Here is a 17467-nt window from a genome sequence, read left to right as displayed (position 1 = left end):
GTCCTTACCTGTCCCCCCATTGCAGGGGTCCTTACCTGCCCCCCCCCGCATGGGGTCCTTACTTGCCCCCCATTGCAGGGGGTCCTTGCCTGCCACCCCCTGTTGCAAGGGGTCCTTACCTGCCCCCCGCATGGGGTCCTTACCTGCAGCCCCCCCTTTGGATGGGGTCCCAACTTACCCCCCCAGTTACACAGGGTCCTTGCAACCCCACCCCCCCCTTTACATGGGGTCCTTACACGACCCCCCCCTTACACAGGATCCCTACACCGCATGCGCGGTGCCGTGCGAGGACTACAAGTCCCAGCGTGCCCAGCGCAGGGCGGCCCGCCCTGATTGGCTGCTACGGGGCTATTTGAACGGGGCGCGCGGTTGGGACTGTGCCTGTGCGTGCGGGAAGCGGTAGCGCGGGTGAGTCAGTGTGGGGGGCTCTGGGGAGCGGGGGGCGACAAGAGGTTGGTGGGGGGCCTGGGGGGGGCTGTAAGGCCGGGGAGGGGGGGGGGAGGCTCGGGGGGATCCTGAGGGGCCTGGGGGGGCTGCAGGGCCTGGCGGGTGGGCTGAGGGGCGGGGGGGGCGGGGGCTCGGTGGGCCCTTGGGGGGCTGGGGGGGGGTGGGGGGGGGCTCTGCAGTGTCGGGGGGGTATGAGGGGCTGGGGGGGGTTCTGCAGGGCCTGGGTGGGAAACTGAGTGGTGGGCGGGGCTATGTAGGCCTCTTGGGGACATGAGGGGCAGGAGGGGGGCACCAGTGCTGGGGGGCAGGGTGTGGCGCGGCAGGATCTCGGGGGGGCTGTAAGGCCCTCCAGGTCCTGGGCGAGGCTGGGGTGGGCCCGGGGGTGACCCTTCTGTCTCAGGAGGGGGCTCTGAGGTGGGGCTTGGGGGGTGCTGTAGGAACTGGGGGGGGTCTTCGGGGCTCCAGAGGGGTGTAGATGTTGAGGCTTGGTGGGGGGAAGGTGAGCAGATCCCGGGGGGGGGAGGGGGGATCGGGTAGGGCTGTGAGCACTGAGGGGGCTGTGGAGCGGTTCTGGGTGCTGCCCCCAAGCAGCAGGGGCTGTGGCAGGGATGTCCGAGGGGACGGGGCTGTGAGCACCAGGCCCCCCAGCACTCCTTACCCCCCGCCCACCTCCTACCCCCTGTTGCCCCCCAGGACTGTCATGAAGCACCTCCGGGATGCTGATTTTGGGGTGTGTACTGCAAGCAGGGAGGGCACCGAGGCGCTGCTGGCGGAGCTGTTGGTGAGTTGGAGGGGGGGCCCAGTGCTGCACGAGGGCTGGGACCTGCTGCTGGGGGGACAAAACTCTCTTTCCATCTTCCCCACTCCAGCAATGCCTCTCCCGTCCCCTGGGGCCGCCGGACGCCATGCAGAGCACGGTGTGCGACCGAATCCTGCGAGCCTGTGTGCAGCGCCTGGGCGAGCTGGGGGGGGAGCCTGGGGGCTGCCCTGAGCATGCAATCAGCCTGCTGGGGCTGGCCGAGGCGGCCTGCGGGGGCTATGTGGCCTCGGCCACCCCCCCGCCATCCCCCCTCTACCTGGAGAAGATTCTCTACCACCTGATGCGCAACGCGGCCGCCGGGGGCTGCAGCGCTGCCCGTGAGCGAGCGGCTGAGCTCCTCCTCACCCGCCTGCGTGCCCCCCAGCCCAGCCGCTCGCCCCGCGCTGACTTCACCACCATCGCCCGCAGCAGCTTTGTCGTGCTGTGGAAGGGGACGGACAGCCTGGGGGGCCGCCTGGGGGCCCTGCGCTTCCTCCTGCTGCTGGAGGACGAGGAGGAGGGTGCCCTGCTGCCGCTGGAGCCGCCCTTCTTCACCTCGCAGACGGCGCGCCAGGCGGCCGCCGCTGCACTCTCTGAAGTCCCCCGCGTTCCACCCTCTGCCTTGCTGGGCCGGCAGCTTGGGGGCTGCCTCCTTGCCCTGCGCCAGGATGTGCAGCAGCCCCCTGGCCTGCCGCAGGCCTTCTGCTTCTTTGAGCTGGCATTGGAGCAGTGCCGGCAGTTCTGCAGGAGCGGCTGCTATGGCGAGGCGGAGGAGGCGGTGAAGGATGCCCGCTGCTTCTTGGGCGGCTCCGGGGCGCCGCTGGGCAAGCCCCTGGGCCTCCTGGAAGCTGCAGTGAGGCTGAGCCGGGCGCTGGCCGAGGGCTCGAGGCCGGCGGGGCCCCATCTCTCACAGGCGGTGGTGGCACTGAGCGGCGCGGCTGAGGCCTCAGAACGTCTCCTGCGGCTGCTGGCTGAGGGCTGCCAGCTCGTGGTGTTGGCCCTGGGTGAGCATGCCAAGAGGAGCCCACGGCAGCCTCTGGGCCGTGAGGATGTGCTCGGCCTCTGTGCCTTCATTGAGGGGCACTGCCACGTCCTTGGCCAGCTGCTGCAGAGGGTGAGGCTTTCGGAGCGGGACTAGTGCCAAAGAGGGCTCCCCCGCTAATTGGAGCAGCCATGGGGGGGCTGTAACCTCTCTGGTGGCCACGCAGTCACCTCCTGCCTCCTGCCCTCCGCAGGTTGCCCCCGATGGCATGAGGCAGAGGCTAACACTGAAGCAGCTGCTCTACCACAGCCTCCACCTCTTCACCAGCATGGCGTATGATGCCTTCCAGTGCTCCCAGGTACCGGTAGCAGCGGGACCAGTCTCCAGGGGGGCTTCAGGGGCTGCTTGAGCCACCCCAGGGTGTTTCTGGAGTCCCTGTCAGCCACCGTGTCCCCTGCAGGTGGCCGGGTGGCCAGGGCTGGAGCGGCTGACATTGGGCTGCCAGGGCACTGTGGCACGGATGCTGGAGGCACTGGAGGGGCTCCCTGATGCTGAGCAAGCCAAGTACCTCGATGTCACCGGTCAGTGTCCCCACACCCGGCTGCTTGGGGGGGGTGTGCTCACGCAGCTCACTGCTGGCCCCTCTTTGTGCACCCAGGAGCATTTGGGGGGTACCAGTGGGGGACAGGGCTCCTCAGCCACCCGCAGCGCCTGGCTGGGATGAGGAGGATTAGGGGCGTTGAATTTGCAGTGCATCTTTAATGTTTCTCTCTTCCCTGCAACAGCATCATGCACGTTTAAGCTGGCCTACATCTTCTACAACCAGAACCTTCATGAGGAGGCCATCTCCATCTCCAAGCTCTTCTGCCAGATGCTGGAGACGACAGAGGCTTACAAATACCTGGAGATCCCCCACGAAAGGGTGAGCAGTGTCCTGATGTTCTTGGCCCAAAGGGGGACGAAGGCTTTGAGCTGTGGCCCAGGGAAGTGAAGGAGAGGCTGGGGAGCATCTGGCTCCCCAGGAGGGGAAGAGGCTGCAGTGCGGTGCTTGGCAGGCAGGCAGGGTGCTGAAGCCAGTCCTTCGCACTCTCCCTGCAGCTGCACAGATGCTTCAGGCTGCAGGTGGAAAGCTACCAAAAGCTGGGCCGGCTGGAGAGCGCCCTGGCCTCCACTGTGCAGTGGCTGGCAGCGCTGCGGGGCCGCCTTGCGGAGCTGCTGGCTGAACCTGTCTCCTTTTGGGTCCGAGTGAAAACCGACGCCGTGAAGCATGGAGCTGAGGAGCTACGGCTGAGGTGAGGGAAGTCTGGTGCTGCCGCGTGCCTGGGGGTGCCTCGGGGGGCTCTCACGAAGCCGTATCACCAAGCCAGGCTCCACACGGAGCCCCCACATGGACCCCCTGCTCCACCAGAACCCTGAAGAAAGGCTTGGAGGGGCACTGCCTGGATGTGGGGACCTTGGTGGCCGTGCTCTTCGCGGAGCTGAAGGCATACAAGACTGTCCGCGCCAACACGGGGCAGGAGCGCTACAACGTCCTCTGCGACCTGCTGGAGATCTGCTCAGAGGAGAGCGGCCGCCTGCACGAGCGCGCCATCAGCTTGACGGAGCTGGCGCAGGTCTTGTGCTACTACAACTACGCCCGGCAGATGGACTGGTAAGTGCGCTGCCTTGCCTGCAAGCTTGTCGTCCTCCCTTGGAGGCCCCTGGGGGGCTCTCAATGGGCCCTCAGCAAGGTTTAAGGGTTTGGGGTCACATCGCCCTGCCTGGTTTGGGTGCTGGTGATGTCCCCTCCTCCTCTTAAGGTGTGTTTTTGGGTGGAAGGTTGTGTTTTAACTCCTCTCTCTGACAGCTCCGCACTGGACTCAGTGCGTGAAGCCTTGCGGCTGTTGGAGGCAGTGCCCAGGAGCGCCCAGAACCAGGAGCAGCTCCTCGACGACCAGGCACAGGCTCTACTCTGGCTCTACATCTGCACGCTGGAGTCCAAGCTGGAGGAGGTGTGTGGGGAGACGTGACCCCACAGCTGCTGGTGGGTGTCCTGGGGGTCCCGTGGTGCCCCCTGAATGTCACTGCCACCTTTAACCTGCCACAGGGCATAGCAAGGGAGCAGAGAGCCAAGGCTCAGGGCCAGAAGAACCTGGATGACTTCGAGGCCAACGACCTCAACTACGAGGCCAGGCTGCAGGAGAAGTTCCTGTATGACGGCATCTCCTTCAACCTGGCGACAGAGTTGGGTGAGCGTGGCAGGTTTGGGCCGTTGGTGCTGCAGAAAAGGCTCCTCCAGAGTGCCCGGTTTTGGGGTGGGAGTGGGGTTCCCCTCTGTTGTGGGTTAACCTGGCCGGCAGCTAAACACCACACAGCCGTTCGCTCACCCCCCCCCCCCCCCCCGGGATGGTGGAGAGAATTAGAAAGAAATGAAAGCTTGTGAGTTGAGATAAAGACATTGTATTAGGACAGAAAAGAAAGGAAAATAATACTAGTGCTAATAATACTGAAAATAATGTGCACAAACAAGTGGTGCACAGTGCAATTGCTCAGCACCTGCTGACCGATGGATGCCCAGCCTATCCCCCAGCAGCCCCCCCTCCAGCTAGCCACCCTTATAATTGTTCAGCATGACCCCAGATGGTACGGAATACCCTTTGCCCACTTTGGGTCAGCTGTCCTGGGTCTGTCCCCCCCCCCCAACTCCTGCTGCACCCCCAGCCTGCCCGCTGGCAGGACAGAGCGAGGAGCTGCAAAGTCCTTGGCTTGGCGTAAGCAGTGCTCTGCAGCAAGTCAAACATCAGGGTGTTATCAGCACTCTTCTCATCCTAAATCCCAAACACAGCACCCTGCCAGCTGCTGGGAGGAAAATGATCTCTGTCCTAACTGAAACCAGGACACTCCCCCCAAGGAAGGAGGGAGGTGTGGGGAGGGAAGGGCTGGCCGGGAGATGCCTGCTGGCATGCCTGGCCATGTCCTGGTGTCGTTGCCAAGTGGCTCAGTCCTGTGCCGTGCCCTCAGCCCAGTCAAAGAGCCTGGATGAAGCCTTGGCCTTGTGGAAACAGCTCCTGGCCTCCAAGGGTGTCCCAGCTGTGCGCAGCCCTGAGCAGACCGTGGCCTCCCTGCACATCATGGCATCTCTCTACAGGCTGATGGCCAAGGTAGTGCTGCTTTGGCTGCTGAGGGGGACAGCGGCCTCCCCCAGCATCGTCCCTCAATGCACCCATGGGTTTTTCTCATCCCCAGCCTCTGCAAGCCATGGAGAGCTACCTGCTGGTCAGAGCCCTGCGCAGTGCACTTGGGGACAGGCTGGGCACGGCTGGCGCCCTCTGCCAGGTCACCAAACTGCTCCTCCAGCTCGAGTGCCACAGCTATGCCGAGGCAAGGCCCGCAGAGGAGCAGCAGGGAGGGAGGGCAGCTCAGCTGGTCCCCACAGCCCCAGCCCTCACACTGGCTTTTTGGCTTCCAGCTCTTCCTGGATGAGACGGAGTCTTGCTTGCAGAAAGCCGACAGCAGCAGCGATTCCTACCTGCTGCTGCAGCAAACCTGCCTGATGCTCCGCAGCCAGTTGTGCTGCACCAGCAACCGGGTGGGTCTCCCCAGAAACCCTTTTCTGCCTCGTGTGCAGCGTTAGGGGGCAAGCGGAGAACTCAGCAGCTCTGTCTGCAACCTCTCGCTGGCAGCCTGCGCCCACTTCAGCCCCGGAGATGTTCCACATCATGACTGGTGCCTCTTTCCCCCTCTCTGCTGCTTCCTGCAGATCGAGGAGGGCCTTGCCCTCCTGCTGGAGGTGCTCCAGAACCCGGCTCTGCAGAAGGTGGCCAAGGTGTGGTACATGCTTAGAGCCCATGTCCTGCAGCTCACTGCCGTCTACCTCAGCCTGCCGCCCACCCGCCTCTCGCCAGAGCTCAGGCAACGCATCTCCACAAAGGGTGAGCCACCAGGGCACTGGAAGCCCTCCTTGCGTGCGGGTAAAGCCCTGCGGAATTGCAGCTGTCCCCTGGAACAGCCCTGTTTTGGGGCTGGAGGTGGGTGCCAGGGGGTCAGCCCCGACACCCATGGCTGTCCTGGTGAAGGGTGGAAGACTCCCGAGATGGCTCTGGCCGATGCCTACAAGCTCTTGCGCAGCATCATCCTCCTCCTGGTGGGCAGTGATGTGCTGGGCGCCCAGAAGCTGGCTGCGGAGGTGCAGTTCATGGATTGTGGTGAGGCACTGGTGCTGTGGGTGGGAGGATGTGGGCACATCCCCCCCAGCGTGGGAGCAGCACCAGTCACTGGCCCTGTATTGCGGCACAGGGGACAACGTGCTGCAGAAGTGGCAGGTGCTGGCTGAGGTGCTGGGCTGCATGGAGTGCCTGGTGGCCCTGCTCGGCCGTGCTGAGGTGGTGTGCAGGGCCAAAGCCTTCTGCCTGGAGGCCATCAAGCTGGCCACGAGGCTGCAGGCGAGCCGGTGGTGAGTGACTGGGGGGGGGGGGGGGCACACACGGACAGCGGCCACAGCACTGGTCCTGGCCCCAGGGGGCTGCCTGGTGGCCCTGGGGGGAGCGTCATCCTGGTACCTGGTGGCCTTGGGGTGGGGAGTGTCATGGTGGCCTCAGGGGGGCTGTCAGGGTGCCTGGTGGCCCCAGGGAGGGTGCCTGGAAAACCTGGGGTGGTTTCTGGGGTTGCCTGGTGGCCCTGGGGGGGGGGGGGCCGGTTGGGGTTGCCTGGAGGCCCAGGGGGTTGGTGGGGGGATTGCCTGGAGGCCCGGGGAGCAGGGTGCCTGGTGGCCATGGGGGGGATGCCTGGGGCTTGCCTGGTGGGGTTGCCTGGAGGTCCCAGGGCGGGGGGTGCCTGGTGGCGGTGTCCTTGCCAGCTCACCCACAAGCTCATTCCCTGGTGCATGGTGCTGGAGCTGTGGCAGCAGGGTGACTCTGAGGGCTGTCCTCCCCCCTTCCCAGGTGCGTTTCCTTCCTGGTGCTGAAGGCGCAGCTGGAGCTGCAGCAGAGCAACCTGGAGCTGAGCCACATGGACCTGCAGCAGGCGCTGTTCCTGCTGGAGTCCAGCACTGGTGAGTCCTGGCTGTGGGCTGGGAGTGGGACTAGGAGCAGGGCTCCACCATGCTGGTGGAGCCACAGCCAGAACCCTCCTGGGAAACAGAAGATGTGGCCCTGGCTTTCCGCACTCCTTCCCAAACTACTCTACCTGCAGAGTTCGACAGCGCTGAGAAACAGCAAGGCCCCATGAGGATCCTACCCAGGAAAGGCAGACCGGAGGGCAGGAGGCAGCAGGACCCTGGCTCCAAGCCCCCCGGGGAGGATGAGGACTTTCTGAAGGGCCCCGAGCTGGAGTTTGTGGCCGTGGTGAGTGGGCTGGAGAAGGCAGCCACACTCAGCTCCTCGCCACAGCTGAAACCCAAGCCAAGGAGGAGGCTGGCCTTCCTCACCCACCCCACTGCCTGCCCCTGCTGCCTCTGCTCTGACCTGGCCCTCTCAGCCCTCTGCCTCCGTTGGCTGCTCGCCTGTGCCCAGGGTGAGCTGGCAGCGGGCAGTGCAGCCGAGGGGCTGGGCCTGATCCTGGCCACCCTGCAGCGCTGCGGTGCCGTGGCCGCTCGCTTTGCTGCCCTGCTGCAGGACAAGCTGGGCAGTGGCGGGGATGCACCTGTGCTGGAGCTGCTGGATGACCTGGTGGCCACCAGCTATGCCACGCTCGCCCTTCACAGCCTGGCCAGCCCCTGGCCTGAGGGGGAGCTGCCAGAGCAGGTGGAGGCTGGTTTGTCCTTTGTGGCGTCCCGCAGACCCCACCTGCCTAGCCTCGAGGTCTCCAGGGCTAGCCTCCTGCTTGCCAAAGCCATGGCCACTGTTTGCTGCCTTGCCACCAAGCACGGTGGCTCCATGGCTGCTGTTTTTGCCACTTCTTGGGCTTGGCAGCCACTCCCCCCACGTCCCACCGAGCCCAACGTGCCGGTGGCCGTGCTCAAGATGGAGAAAACTCAGCCCCAGAGGGGCAGGAGCAAGGCAGCGCTAGCAGCATCCTCGCTGCCCAAGCCCAAAGCGACAAAGACCCGGAGAGCGAAACTCCCAGCTGTGATGGATACCAACCAAGCCTTCATGCTCAGCGACTCCGAGGCCGAGCTGGTGGTGACGCCTTGCACCTCACGCCACAAAGCCTGTTCCCCCCAAAGGGCCCGTGCCCAGGGTGCAGCAGCAGCCTCCGTGCCCAAACCCAGAACAAAGAACCAGAGAGCGAAGCCCCTGGCTGCAGCAGGTGCCAACAACATCTTTGCTTTGGGCAGCTCTGATGCCAAGGTGCCCCCCATCGTGATCCAGCCGGCAGTGGTGCCCTGCACCCCATGCCAGGTCTCTGTCCCTGCCAAGGCAGGGGGCCGGGTGGCTGCAGCTGCCCGGCACCCTAAGCCTGCCTTCACCGTGTTCTGTGACTCCCTGCCACCGTTCAGCATGTCCCAGCTCCTGAAAGCACCCAAAGCCAGCAGGAAGGGGAAGTCTCGCCTGCCGGTAAGTGGGGAGGGAGGCGAGGCAGCCCCGAGAGGTGGCTGCAGCTCCACCATGTCCCTGTCCCACTGCTGCAGGTGACATTCAGTGATGACAGTGACACTGAGGATCCCAACCTGGGGATGACCCCAGCAACTGGCAGAACCTGGGGTCCCAGCCGCAGGATGCAACAGTCAGTATCCTTCTGCCAGAGAACTCTGCTCCCCAGCCTCTTGGAGTTGCAGGGCTCCCAGATGAGCTCCTCAGAAGGCAGCAGCACCCAGCCCCAGAGAGGGCGCAGGGCAGCGAGCACAGAGGAGAAGAGGCAGCAGGCAACCCACAGGGCTCGGGGCAGGAGAGCCAAGGAGCAGTGGGAGCTTCTGAAAGCCATTGAGGAGAAGGCAGACAAGGAGCTTAACGTCAGCTTTGAGCTCTTGCGAGCTTCCAAGGAAGAGGAGGGAGCCACAGGTGAGCTGTGGAATGAGGACTGGCTGGGAGTCTTCAAGTGCCCCAAGCTCTCACATTGTCACTGCTGTCCCCAGCCCTGGGGACCAAACAGCTCCATCTCTCCCCGCAGGCAGCATCCGGCTGCCCCAGCGCAGGCAGGAGGCTGTGGACAGGGAGCACGAGGTGCTGCGGAGTGAGGCCACCGAGCATGTCCCGGTGGGGGGGATGCCAGGCAGCAGGAACCCCCAGTGCCTCAACAACCTCTCCACTGCCCTGCTGTCTGTAGAAGGTGAGCGAGTGCAGGGACGCATCTTGAGAGTGGGGAACTGCAGGGTGGGAAGAGGCAAACGGCAAAGCTGGGGGCACCTCTGACAAAGCATTTCTTAAAAGGGCAAAAACCCTACAAGTGGAGGGGAAAGCAGTAGCGGGAGAGCCAAGGTGGCCATGGGCTCGCTGCCTGATCCTGGTGGTGTTGCTTTGCCCCTTCCAGATGTTTCCTCGCTGGACACTGCCTGCAGGTTCCTGAAAGCTGCCTTCAACAGTATCAGCCACTGCCCACCTGGCACGCTCTACAGCCAGCTCTGCCAGCTCCTTGCTCTGGCCACAGGTGACCAGGACCCCGTCTCCACCGCCTATCTACTGTCTGAGTCAGTCTCCATCACCATGCGCCATCAGCTGCTCAGCATCGTCCACAGGAAGCTTCAGTAGGTCCTGCGCCCCCCTGCCTCTGTTGCTGGAGCTTGGCTGAGAAGTGGAAGGGGCTCAGCCAAACCCAGAGCCCTGGAGGGGTTGGTTTGGAGAAACCTTCCTCCGCCTCCTCCCAACCACCTCTCCATCTGCAGCAAACTGAAGAAGTTGGCGGCAGATGTGGCTAAGCAGATCCAAGGGCTCTCCCTGCAGGAGGATGCTCCCTCGTGCATCCATCACCTCACTGAGCTCCAGAACCTCTTCAGCTTCAGCCCCATGGGTCTGGGACCCCAGGAGCTCAATGGCTTCAGAGAGCAGCTGCAGCACATCCCTGCAGGTGAGGGCTGATCCATACCATGCCCTGGAGGGTGCTGCCTGATGCCTTGGCCTCTCCTGAAGGTCTGGGGGTGATTTTTTTTCAGGAGTGACTGTCTGCATGTTGACCCTCGTGAGCATCCATCACTCCTCTGTGGATGACATGCTGCTGCTGACGCGCTTGGAGAGGGGCAGCACTCCCATCACTGTCCGCATCCCAACCGCGCTCACCAAGGTGAGGGAAGGGCTGGGAGTGAAGCAGCTGGGACGAGCTCGGGGTTGGGATTATGGCTCCCTTCCTCCCACAGGCCCCCCTGAGCTCAGTGCTGAGTGACTTTGACACCATCCAGAAGGAGCAGAAGGAAACCAGCAGCTGCACCAACAAGCGAGACTGGTGGCTATGCCGCTCTGAGCTGGACCGCAGGATGAAGGTAGACGAGAGGCACCCCACAACCCCCCACACGTGGGGGGGATGCTCAAACCCCCCTATGACTCCATCATCTCTCCCAGAGCCTCATCGAGACCCTGGAGACAGAGGTGCTGGGCTGCTGGAAGGGAGTGCTGCTCCCCGCTGGCCAGGAGCCTGCACTGGCTGAGGAAGCTGCTCGCCTCTTCGCCCAGCTCCGTCCCTGCGGCTGGCGGGGTTCGGACCCAGCACTGCTCAAGGTGCCAAGCTCCCCGGGCTGGGGCAGGGCACAGGGGGAGCTCTGCCTCCGCTAACACCTGCCCCTCGCCCCAGGTTCTGCTGAACGCCGCTCCCCTCCTTGCCCCTGCTGATGTGCAAGCCCTGGCCACGGGGCTGTGCCTAGAGCAGCCCTGCAAAGCACAGCTCCTCCTGCAAGAGGCCCTGGAGAAGAGGAGGAGCTGTGCCCAGGCCCCTGGTGGCTCCCTCGTCCTCGTGCTGGATAAAGTGAGAGCCTGCCCCTGCCACTTCTCCCTCAGCTCGGCTGTTCGCTATGTTGTTCATGCCTTCCTCCTATTCCTCACCTAGCACCTGCAGAAGCTGCCCTGGGAGAGCATGGCGTGCCTGCGTGCCCTGCCCGTCACCCGCCTCCCATCCCTGCGCTTCCTTCTCAGCTATGGCCTGGCACAGAGGGTGAGGTGAAGGGGGAGGACCCCGGCTCTGCGCAGGGCTTGGGATCCCATGAGGCTGGTGGTGGGCTGGGGCTGACTTATTTTTTTTCCTTCCTCCTTCCCCTGCAGCAGGCAGGCTCTGTGCTGCACCGCGGCATCAACCCCACCAGGACCTTCTACATCCTCAACCCCCATAACAACCTCCCGAAAACTGAGGAGCGCTTCCGGAGCTGGTTCGAGAGGTAAGGAGGAATTGGGGCGCACAGAGAAGGGAGGATGGGGGGGTCCATGCCCACTCCCCTCTTTCTGTGACTTCTCACCTCCTCTCCTACAGTGAGCAGGGCTGGAGCGGAGTCAGAGGAGCCATCCCCAGCCAGGAGCAGATGGAGGCAGCACTGCTGGAGCATGACCTCTACATGTGAGTGCCTGTGGCTGGGCTGGGCCATGCCATCGTGGTCACCCTGCTCACCCCGCTCTTGTTCCTGGCAGCTATGTGGGGCACGGGGCAGGTGCCCGCCTGCTGGATGGGACGGCCATCGCCCGCCTGGACTGCAGGGCCGTGGCCATGCTCTTTGGCTGCAGCAGTGCTGCACTGGCTGTGCGCGGCCGCCTCGAGGGCTCCGGCATCATCCTCAACTACATCCTGGCTGGCTGGTGAGAGGGGGAGAGACGAGGGGGGGGGGGGCTTTTGGGGGGCAGATGGGGTCTTTTTCCTCATTCTTTTCTTGTTTTTTTTTTTTGTCTCATTCCCCCCTCCCTGCTTTTTATTGCACCCCTCCCCTGGCTTTTTCTTCTGTTGATAAGCAGTAACTGTTCTCTTATCTCAACCCCAGTCACTTCCATCTCACTGACCTGGTGCTGGAGAGGTGACTCTGCTGGCCCTAACACCCTTTTTTCTCCCAGCCCCCTTGTCCTGGGGAACCTGTGGGACGTGACCGACCGCGACATTGACCGCTATGCTGAGGCGCTGCTGCGGGGCTGGCTGCAGGCGGGTGCTGGTGCCCCCCTCCTGCACTACATCGCCCAGGCCCGCCAAGCCCCTCGCCTCAGGCACCTCATCGGGGCCGCCCCTGTTGCCTACGGCCTGCCTGTGTCTCTGCAGTGACCCCCTCTGCACCCCCGTGTGTACCCCCTGCCCCGGGGAGGCGGCTGGGGCCCTTCCTCCTCTTTTAACGTATTTTAATTCTGCTGGGTTTTATGTTCTGCGCTAATAAAGTTTTTCCCCTTGAACGTGGGTGGTGTGTGCCTGTATCACAGACTCAGAGAAGCATGAAGTGGAAAAGGACTGACGGGGTCCTCCTCGCACAACAACTCCATCCTCAATGCTACCCCGTACCACTGCCTCCAGCTGCTTCCTGAACACTCCTAGGGCTGGTGATGCTACTGCCTCCCTGCCCAACCCCCCCCCCCCATGCCTGACCCCTCCTTCTGAGAAGAAATGTCTTCTTGTTTCCACCCTGACCTTCCCCTGGCACAACCTGAAGCCATTCCCTCCAGTCCTTAAGACAAGACCCACCCCAGCTGCCCCCAGCTTCCTTCCAGGCTGTAGGGAGCCACGAGGCCTCCCTCAGCCTCCTCTTCTCCAGTCCTGCTCCCCTTTGTCCCCTGTCCCGCAACCAGACCCTCCTTTTCTGAGGGGTCCCCTGCTGCCAGTGGTCTATCAGAGCCCCCCCTTTCACCCTTGGTTTGTGGAGGGGGACCCCAGGCCTCCCTTGAGCACTGGGGGGGCGCTGCTTGGTGCTCCCCATCACTCAGAGGAGGCCCCCCTCCAGTGAGGATTCAGCCTCTGATCCTGGGGGGCTGCACCTTTGGGTGCCCCCTCCTGGGGGCGTGCAGCTTTTTTCTTGGGGGGGGGGGAATGGGGTGCTGCCCTCGTTCTGGGAGCGGGCACAGCTCCCCCCTCTGCTTCCCCTCCGGCTCCTGCTGCCCTTGCGTGTCCCCGAAACTTTGGGGGCGCGGGGGTCCTCCGGCCGCCCGGGGGCGCTGCGGGGCGGGGAGGTGCGGCCGGGCCCAAGATGGCGCAGGCCGTGAACGTGGCGGAGCTGAGCCTGCCGCAGCTGGAGGTGCTCAAGGGGCAGCTCGACCAGGTGGGGCCGGGGGAGGCCCGGGAGGGGGCTTGGGGGGCACGAAGGGGGCTGGGGGGGGGGGGGGGCAGGAGGGGTTGTGGGGGCCTGGGGGGAGGTGTGTGGGGCGAGACTGGGCCTGGAGGTTTGGGGGGGGGGCACTTGTGGAGCCCCAGGGGGGCTGTGGGGGCCTGGAGGAATCTGTGGGGCACAAGGGGGGCTGTGGGGCTTAAGGGGAGTGTGGGGGCCTGGGGGGAGGTGTGTGAGGCCAGGCTGGACTGGGGGCAGCGTGTGGGGCCAGGCTGTGCTGTGGGGCCCAGGAAGGATGCATGGGGTCGGGTGACCCCCAGGAGCTGCACACAGGGAGCTTCACGCCCGACGTCCCCCAGCCCCTGTTTCTGCGGGGGACACGGCTGGGGACAGTCCTTGGTGCCCTCCCGGGGACAAGGCCATTCCCCTCCTGCTCTCCCTGCATCCATCCCTCTGGGCTCCAAGGCTTGCCCCCTGCTCTCCTGTGGCTGGTTTGGGGTCATTTCCAAAAAACAGCTCCAGAAGGGACCCTGTGGACTCAGCCCCACGAGGGCCCCCTCTGGCCCTGGGGTCCCCTCCAGGCGTCCCCCCTGCGGACGGGCCGTATGCTCTCTCCCCAGGAGGTGGAGTTCCTCTCGTCCTCCATCGCCCAGCTCAAGGTGGTGCAGACCAAGTATGTGGAAGCCAAGGACTGCCTCAATGTCCTCAACAAAAGCAACGAAGGTGAGTGGGATGCTGAGGGGCCGATTTCCTCCCTCCTGGCCTCACCGGCTCCACATCTCTCTCAAAATCACCTGGGGCACAGAGGCAGCAACCTCTGTTCTTGGGGGCTCCCCTTGCCCTGGTGCTCACGCATCTCTGCTTGCTCTCCCACAGGGAAGGACCTGCTGGTGCCGCTCACCAGCTCTGTATCCTTTGCTGACCCCACACCGTTAACACCCCGGGGGCCTTTAGGGCTGTCAGTTCCATCCCTCGATACCGTTGCTCCAGCACAAACCTGTGCTGGCGACATGCCATGGTGCTGCCAGTGCCCTGGCTCTGCCCCAGCTTGGGGCTTTGCTCCGGGAGGTGCGTAACCGTCCTGGCCCCCTGCTTTCCCTGACCGCCCCCCCACCAGATGTATGTCCCTGGGAAGCTCTCGGATGTCGAGCATGTCCTGATCGATGTTGGAACCGGCTACTACGTGGAGAAGGTGAGGGGCGAGCACTGGGAGTGCCACGGGGCGGTTTGGCAACTGGGGAACTGCTCCCATGCCTGTTTGCACCAACGGCCATTGGGTTGGTGCCGTTGGGGCTGCTGCTTCCCCGTGGCGCAAGCAGGCTGATTTCTGAGCCCTGGAAGGGGAATGGGGCTCCCAGCGGGGTGCTTAACACCTTTGCACGCCCCTGGGGACTGTGCTGGTGGGTGTGGAGTGCAGGCTTGGCCCTGGAGCAGCCACCTTTTGGCAGCAGGTGATGAATGGGGCTGCCTCTGGCTGCGGCGTGCAGGATCTCAGTGCCCTGAGGCCGCTGTTGCCCTTTATCCGCTCAGACGGCAGATGATGCCCGAGACTTTTTCAAGCGGAAGATCGACTTCCTGACCAAGCAGATGGAGAAGATCCAGCCAGCGCTGCAGGAGAAGCACGCCATGAAGCAGGGTAAGGGCCAGCGCCGCCACGGCTCAGTACCTGGGCCCCCCCGGCAGCCCCCTCACCGCCCCAGTGCTTCCTCTTCCCACAGCTGTGGTGGAGATGATGAGCCAGAAGATCCAGCAGCTCACGGTCCTGGGGGCAGCGCAGGGTGCCACCACCAAGGCATAGCTTTTGGCCTCAGGGGGCTGCCTTCCTCTGCATCGCTGCTGGGCTGGGGGTGCGGACTGCAGTGTCCCCTCCCCATGCTCTTCACCTCGCCAACGCCCCAACCCTTCCCCTTTTGGTAGGTAGCCCCTCGCTGCCACTGCATGGAATAAATTGAGATGTGGGAACACCCCCAGCACTGCCTGGTGCTTCTCGAACTGCAGGGCCGGGGGGAGCGCCCCCAAAAGCAACTGAGGAACTGCCCTGGCCCCTTTGCATCTCTTACACAGGGGTGAGGACGCCGCGGCAGAGCCCCCCAAGCCCAACAAAACTCAGCCACCTTCCCCCAACAGAAGTACTTTATTCTACAGCCATGCCCTGGCCCCTCGCCTCGGTGGCGGCTTCTGCCCTCACCTCCCCCCAGCCCCACACTATGTACAACCGCAGGCTCCAGCCCTTTGCCAAGGACATTGTGGGCCCATGCCCTGTGGCACAGGCAGCACAGTCCATCCATCTACCCACCTGCCTGTGCCCTGGCTCAGCGCACAAAGAGAGGCTTGTGCACGCGCTTGTGACGGTTGAGCGTGGCGCTCTTGGCAAAGCTCTCCCCGCACTCCACACAGATGTAGGGCTCATGGCTGTGTGCCTGCGCCCGGTGCCGCTCCAGCTCAGTGCCATCGCGGCAGCTCTGCCCACACTCAGGGCAGGCCAGGGGCTGGCTGCGGGCGGCGTGCACCCGCTGGTGCTTCAGCAGGTTGGTGCTTTGGGCGAAGCCGCGGCCGCACTGCCCGCAGCGGTGGGGCCGGGCACCTGAGTGGGTGCGCTGGTGCTTGATGAGGTTCTTGCTCTGCGTGAAGCTCTTCCCACACTGCCCGCAGGTGTAGGGCTTCTCCCCGGTGTGGATGCGCTGGTGCTGGATCAGGTTGGAGCTCCAGCTGAAGCTCTTCCCGCAGTCCCCGCAGCGGTACGGCTTCTCCCCGGTGTGCGTGCGGCGGTGCTGCACCAGGTGTGAGTTCTGGCTGAAGCTCTTCCCGCACTCCCCGCATGTGCTTGGCCGCTCCCCGGTGTGAGTCCGCTGGTGCCGCAGCAGCTTGGACCAGTGGCTGAAGCTCTTCCCACACTCGTTGCAGATAAAAGGGCGTTGCCGCCCCCCCCGCAGCCGCCCCCTGCTGCCCTCCTGCTCCTCCTCGCTGTAGCCCCCTGCCGCTGAGCTGGCGCTGGCCCCCCGGCCCCGTGCCGCCCCCCGCGTCTTGCCCTTGGAGGCCAGGGGGCTGTGGGGGATGACGGTCTGGATGATCTCGTGTGGCAGCACCTCGTCCTCGCAGTCGCTCACGATGCCATCATCAGCTGTAGGCCACAGAGAGGCTGGGGAGGGGACTGGGAACCCCCCCCCCCGGGGCTCCTTTCCACCCCCCGGGGCTCTTTTCTGCCCCCTGGGGCTTTGCGCCCCCCTCCTCACCAATGTAGACCCTCCGCACCATGCCCGCCTCGTCCGAGTCGTGGAGCTCCACCACGCAGGGCTCGTCCTGCTCCATGGGGGCAAACGGGGGGGGCCTGGGGGGCGCCGGGCCCTCAGCTGAGCTCAGAACCCCCACCCCAAAACCCTTCCTGATGCCCCCCACCCTGTGCTGCCTGCAAGCATTGGTGGCTGTGTGCAGTTGCCCAGCCCTTGGGGGGTTACAGCAGCTGCTGGGGGGCTAGGGGCCCTTTGTGCCACCCCCCCCCCCCCCGGACCCTTCATGCCACTCCAGATCCCCTTGTGACACCCCAGATCCTCTTCAGTTGCCCCAAATGCCCTTATTTCACCCCAAATCCTCTTGTGCCACCCCAAATCCCTCTGTGCCAACATAGGTCCCTTTGTGCTGCCCCAAATCCCCTCGAGCCACCTGAAATCCCTTCAAGCCACCCCAAAATCCCCTTGTGCCACCCGAAAACCCGTTCGTGCCACCCCAAATCCCTTCGTGCCACCCCAAAATCCCCTTTGATGCCCCCAATCCCTTTGTGCCACCCCAAACACCTCCATGTTGCAAATCCCCTTGTGCCCCCTTGTCTCCCTTGTGCTCCCCACCCCCAGTCTCATCGGGTCCCCTGCATCCTACCGTTCACCCCCCACCCCTCTGTGCTCCCCCCTTGGTTCCCCCCCCCCCCCATGCCCCCATCTCCCTCCTCACCTCGGCTCTGGGGACGTCAGCGGCTCCGCACTTGGCCCCGGGGACACGGCAGTGGAGATCTGGGGGGGGTGGGGGGGACACGGGCCGTGACACTGCGGGAGGGAGGGCGTGCAGCACAGCCCCTCTGTGACTGCCCCCCCCAGGCTGTGCCTCCTCCAGAACTGGGGGGGGCGGGGGGGGTGACAGCACAGACACTGCGGTGGGGGGGAGGGACACAGACGGGGGGGTC

General features: G+C 64.4%; 3 protein-coding genes across 3 annotated transcripts; 2 read left to right on the top strand and 1 right to left on the bottom strand.

Annotated features, from left to right (window-relative positions):
- Positions 1–1140: 1140 nt before the first annotated feature.
- Positions 1141–12397, top strand: ESPL1 (extra spindle pole bodies like 1, separase; the record flags this gene model as incomplete). Its single annotated transcript, XM_035313311.1, has 30 exons — positions 1141–1228; positions 1317–2360; positions 2482–2586; positions 2689–2809; positions 3014–3150; positions 3327–3520; positions 3637–3879; positions 4075–4219; positions 4315–4456; positions 5229–5368; positions 5454–5588; positions 5677–5796; positions 5968–6139; positions 6284–6412; positions 6504–6660; positions 7148–7257; positions 7398–8701; positions 8776–9145; positions 9255–9413; positions 9615–9828; positions 9967–10148; positions 10234–10361; positions 10435–10557; positions 10637–10792; positions 10866–11036; positions 11118–11222; positions 11330–11442; positions 11535–11618; positions 11690–11854; positions 12104–12397. Coding segments are annotated over 30 exons (6658 nt in total), but the record flags the coding sequence as incomplete, so codon positions are not given.
- A 778-nt stretch (positions 12398–13175) lies between these two features.
- On the top strand, positions 13176–15263 carry PFDN5 (prefoldin subunit 5). Its single transcript, XM_035313313.1, has 6 exons — positions 13176–13287; positions 13914–14016; positions 14170–14201; positions 14411–14485; positions 14824–14929; positions 15012–15263. Exons 1-6 carry the CDS (start codon positions 13216–13218, stop codon positions 15089–15091), a joined length of 468 nt encoding a protein of 155 aa, XP_035169204.1. The 5' UTR covers positions 13176–13215; the 3' UTR covers positions 15092–15263.
- Positions 15264–15408: 145 nt separating this feature from the next.
- LOC118158640 (zinc finger protein 22-like) lies at positions 15409–17288 on the bottom strand. The gene is made up of 3 exons (XM_035313312.1): positions 17239–17288; positions 16527–16621; positions 15409–16414 (listed from the first exon to the last, which is right to left on the bottom strand). The coding sequence occupies exons 2-3, from the start codon at positions 16600–16602 to the stop codon at positions 15606–15608; spliced, it is 885 nt and encodes a 294-aa protein (XP_035169203.1). The 5' UTR covers positions 16603–16621; positions 17239–17288; the 3' UTR covers positions 15409–15605.
- Positions 17289–17467: the final 179 nt, after the last annotated feature.

The sequence above is a fragment of the Oxyura jamaicensis genome (assembly GCF_011077185.1).
Source record: "Oxyura jamaicensis isolate SHBP4307 breed ruddy duck chromosome 33 unlocalized genomic scaffold, BPBGC_Ojam_1.0 oxy33_random_OJ72466, whole genome shotgun sequence".
Taxonomy (NCBI): Eukaryota; Metazoa; Chordata; class Aves; order Anseriformes; family Anatidae; genus Oxyura; species Oxyura jamaicensis.
This window is presented reverse-complemented; position numbering and strand designations above follow the sequence as displayed.

What these genes read in the sequence shown, in the direction of transcription:
- LOC118158640 (XM_035313312.1), bottom strand. Translation starts at nt 16,602, where the DNA reads ATGGAGCAGGACGAGCCCTGCGTGGTGGAGCTCCACGACTCGGACGAG. An exon ending in GGTGCGGAGGGTCTACATTG is followed by an intron (nt 16,415 to 16,526) that starts GTGAGGAGGGGG and finishes TGTGGCCTACAG; the next exon opens with CTGATGATGGCATCGTGAGC.
- PFDN5 (XM_035313313.1), top strand. Translation starts at nt 13,216, where the DNA reads ATGGCGCAGGCCGTGAACGTGGCGGAGCTGAGCCTGCCGCAGCTGGAG. An exon ending in TGGTGCCGCTCACCAGCTCT is followed by an intron (nt 14,202 to 14,410) that starts GTATCCTTTGCT and finishes CCCCCCCACCAG; the next exon opens with ATGTATGTCCCTGGGAAGCT. An exon ending in GAAGCACGCCATGAAGCAGG is followed by an intron (nt 14,930 to 15,011) that starts GTAAGGGCCAGC and finishes CTCTTCCCACAG; the next exon opens with CTGTGGTGGAGATGATGAGC.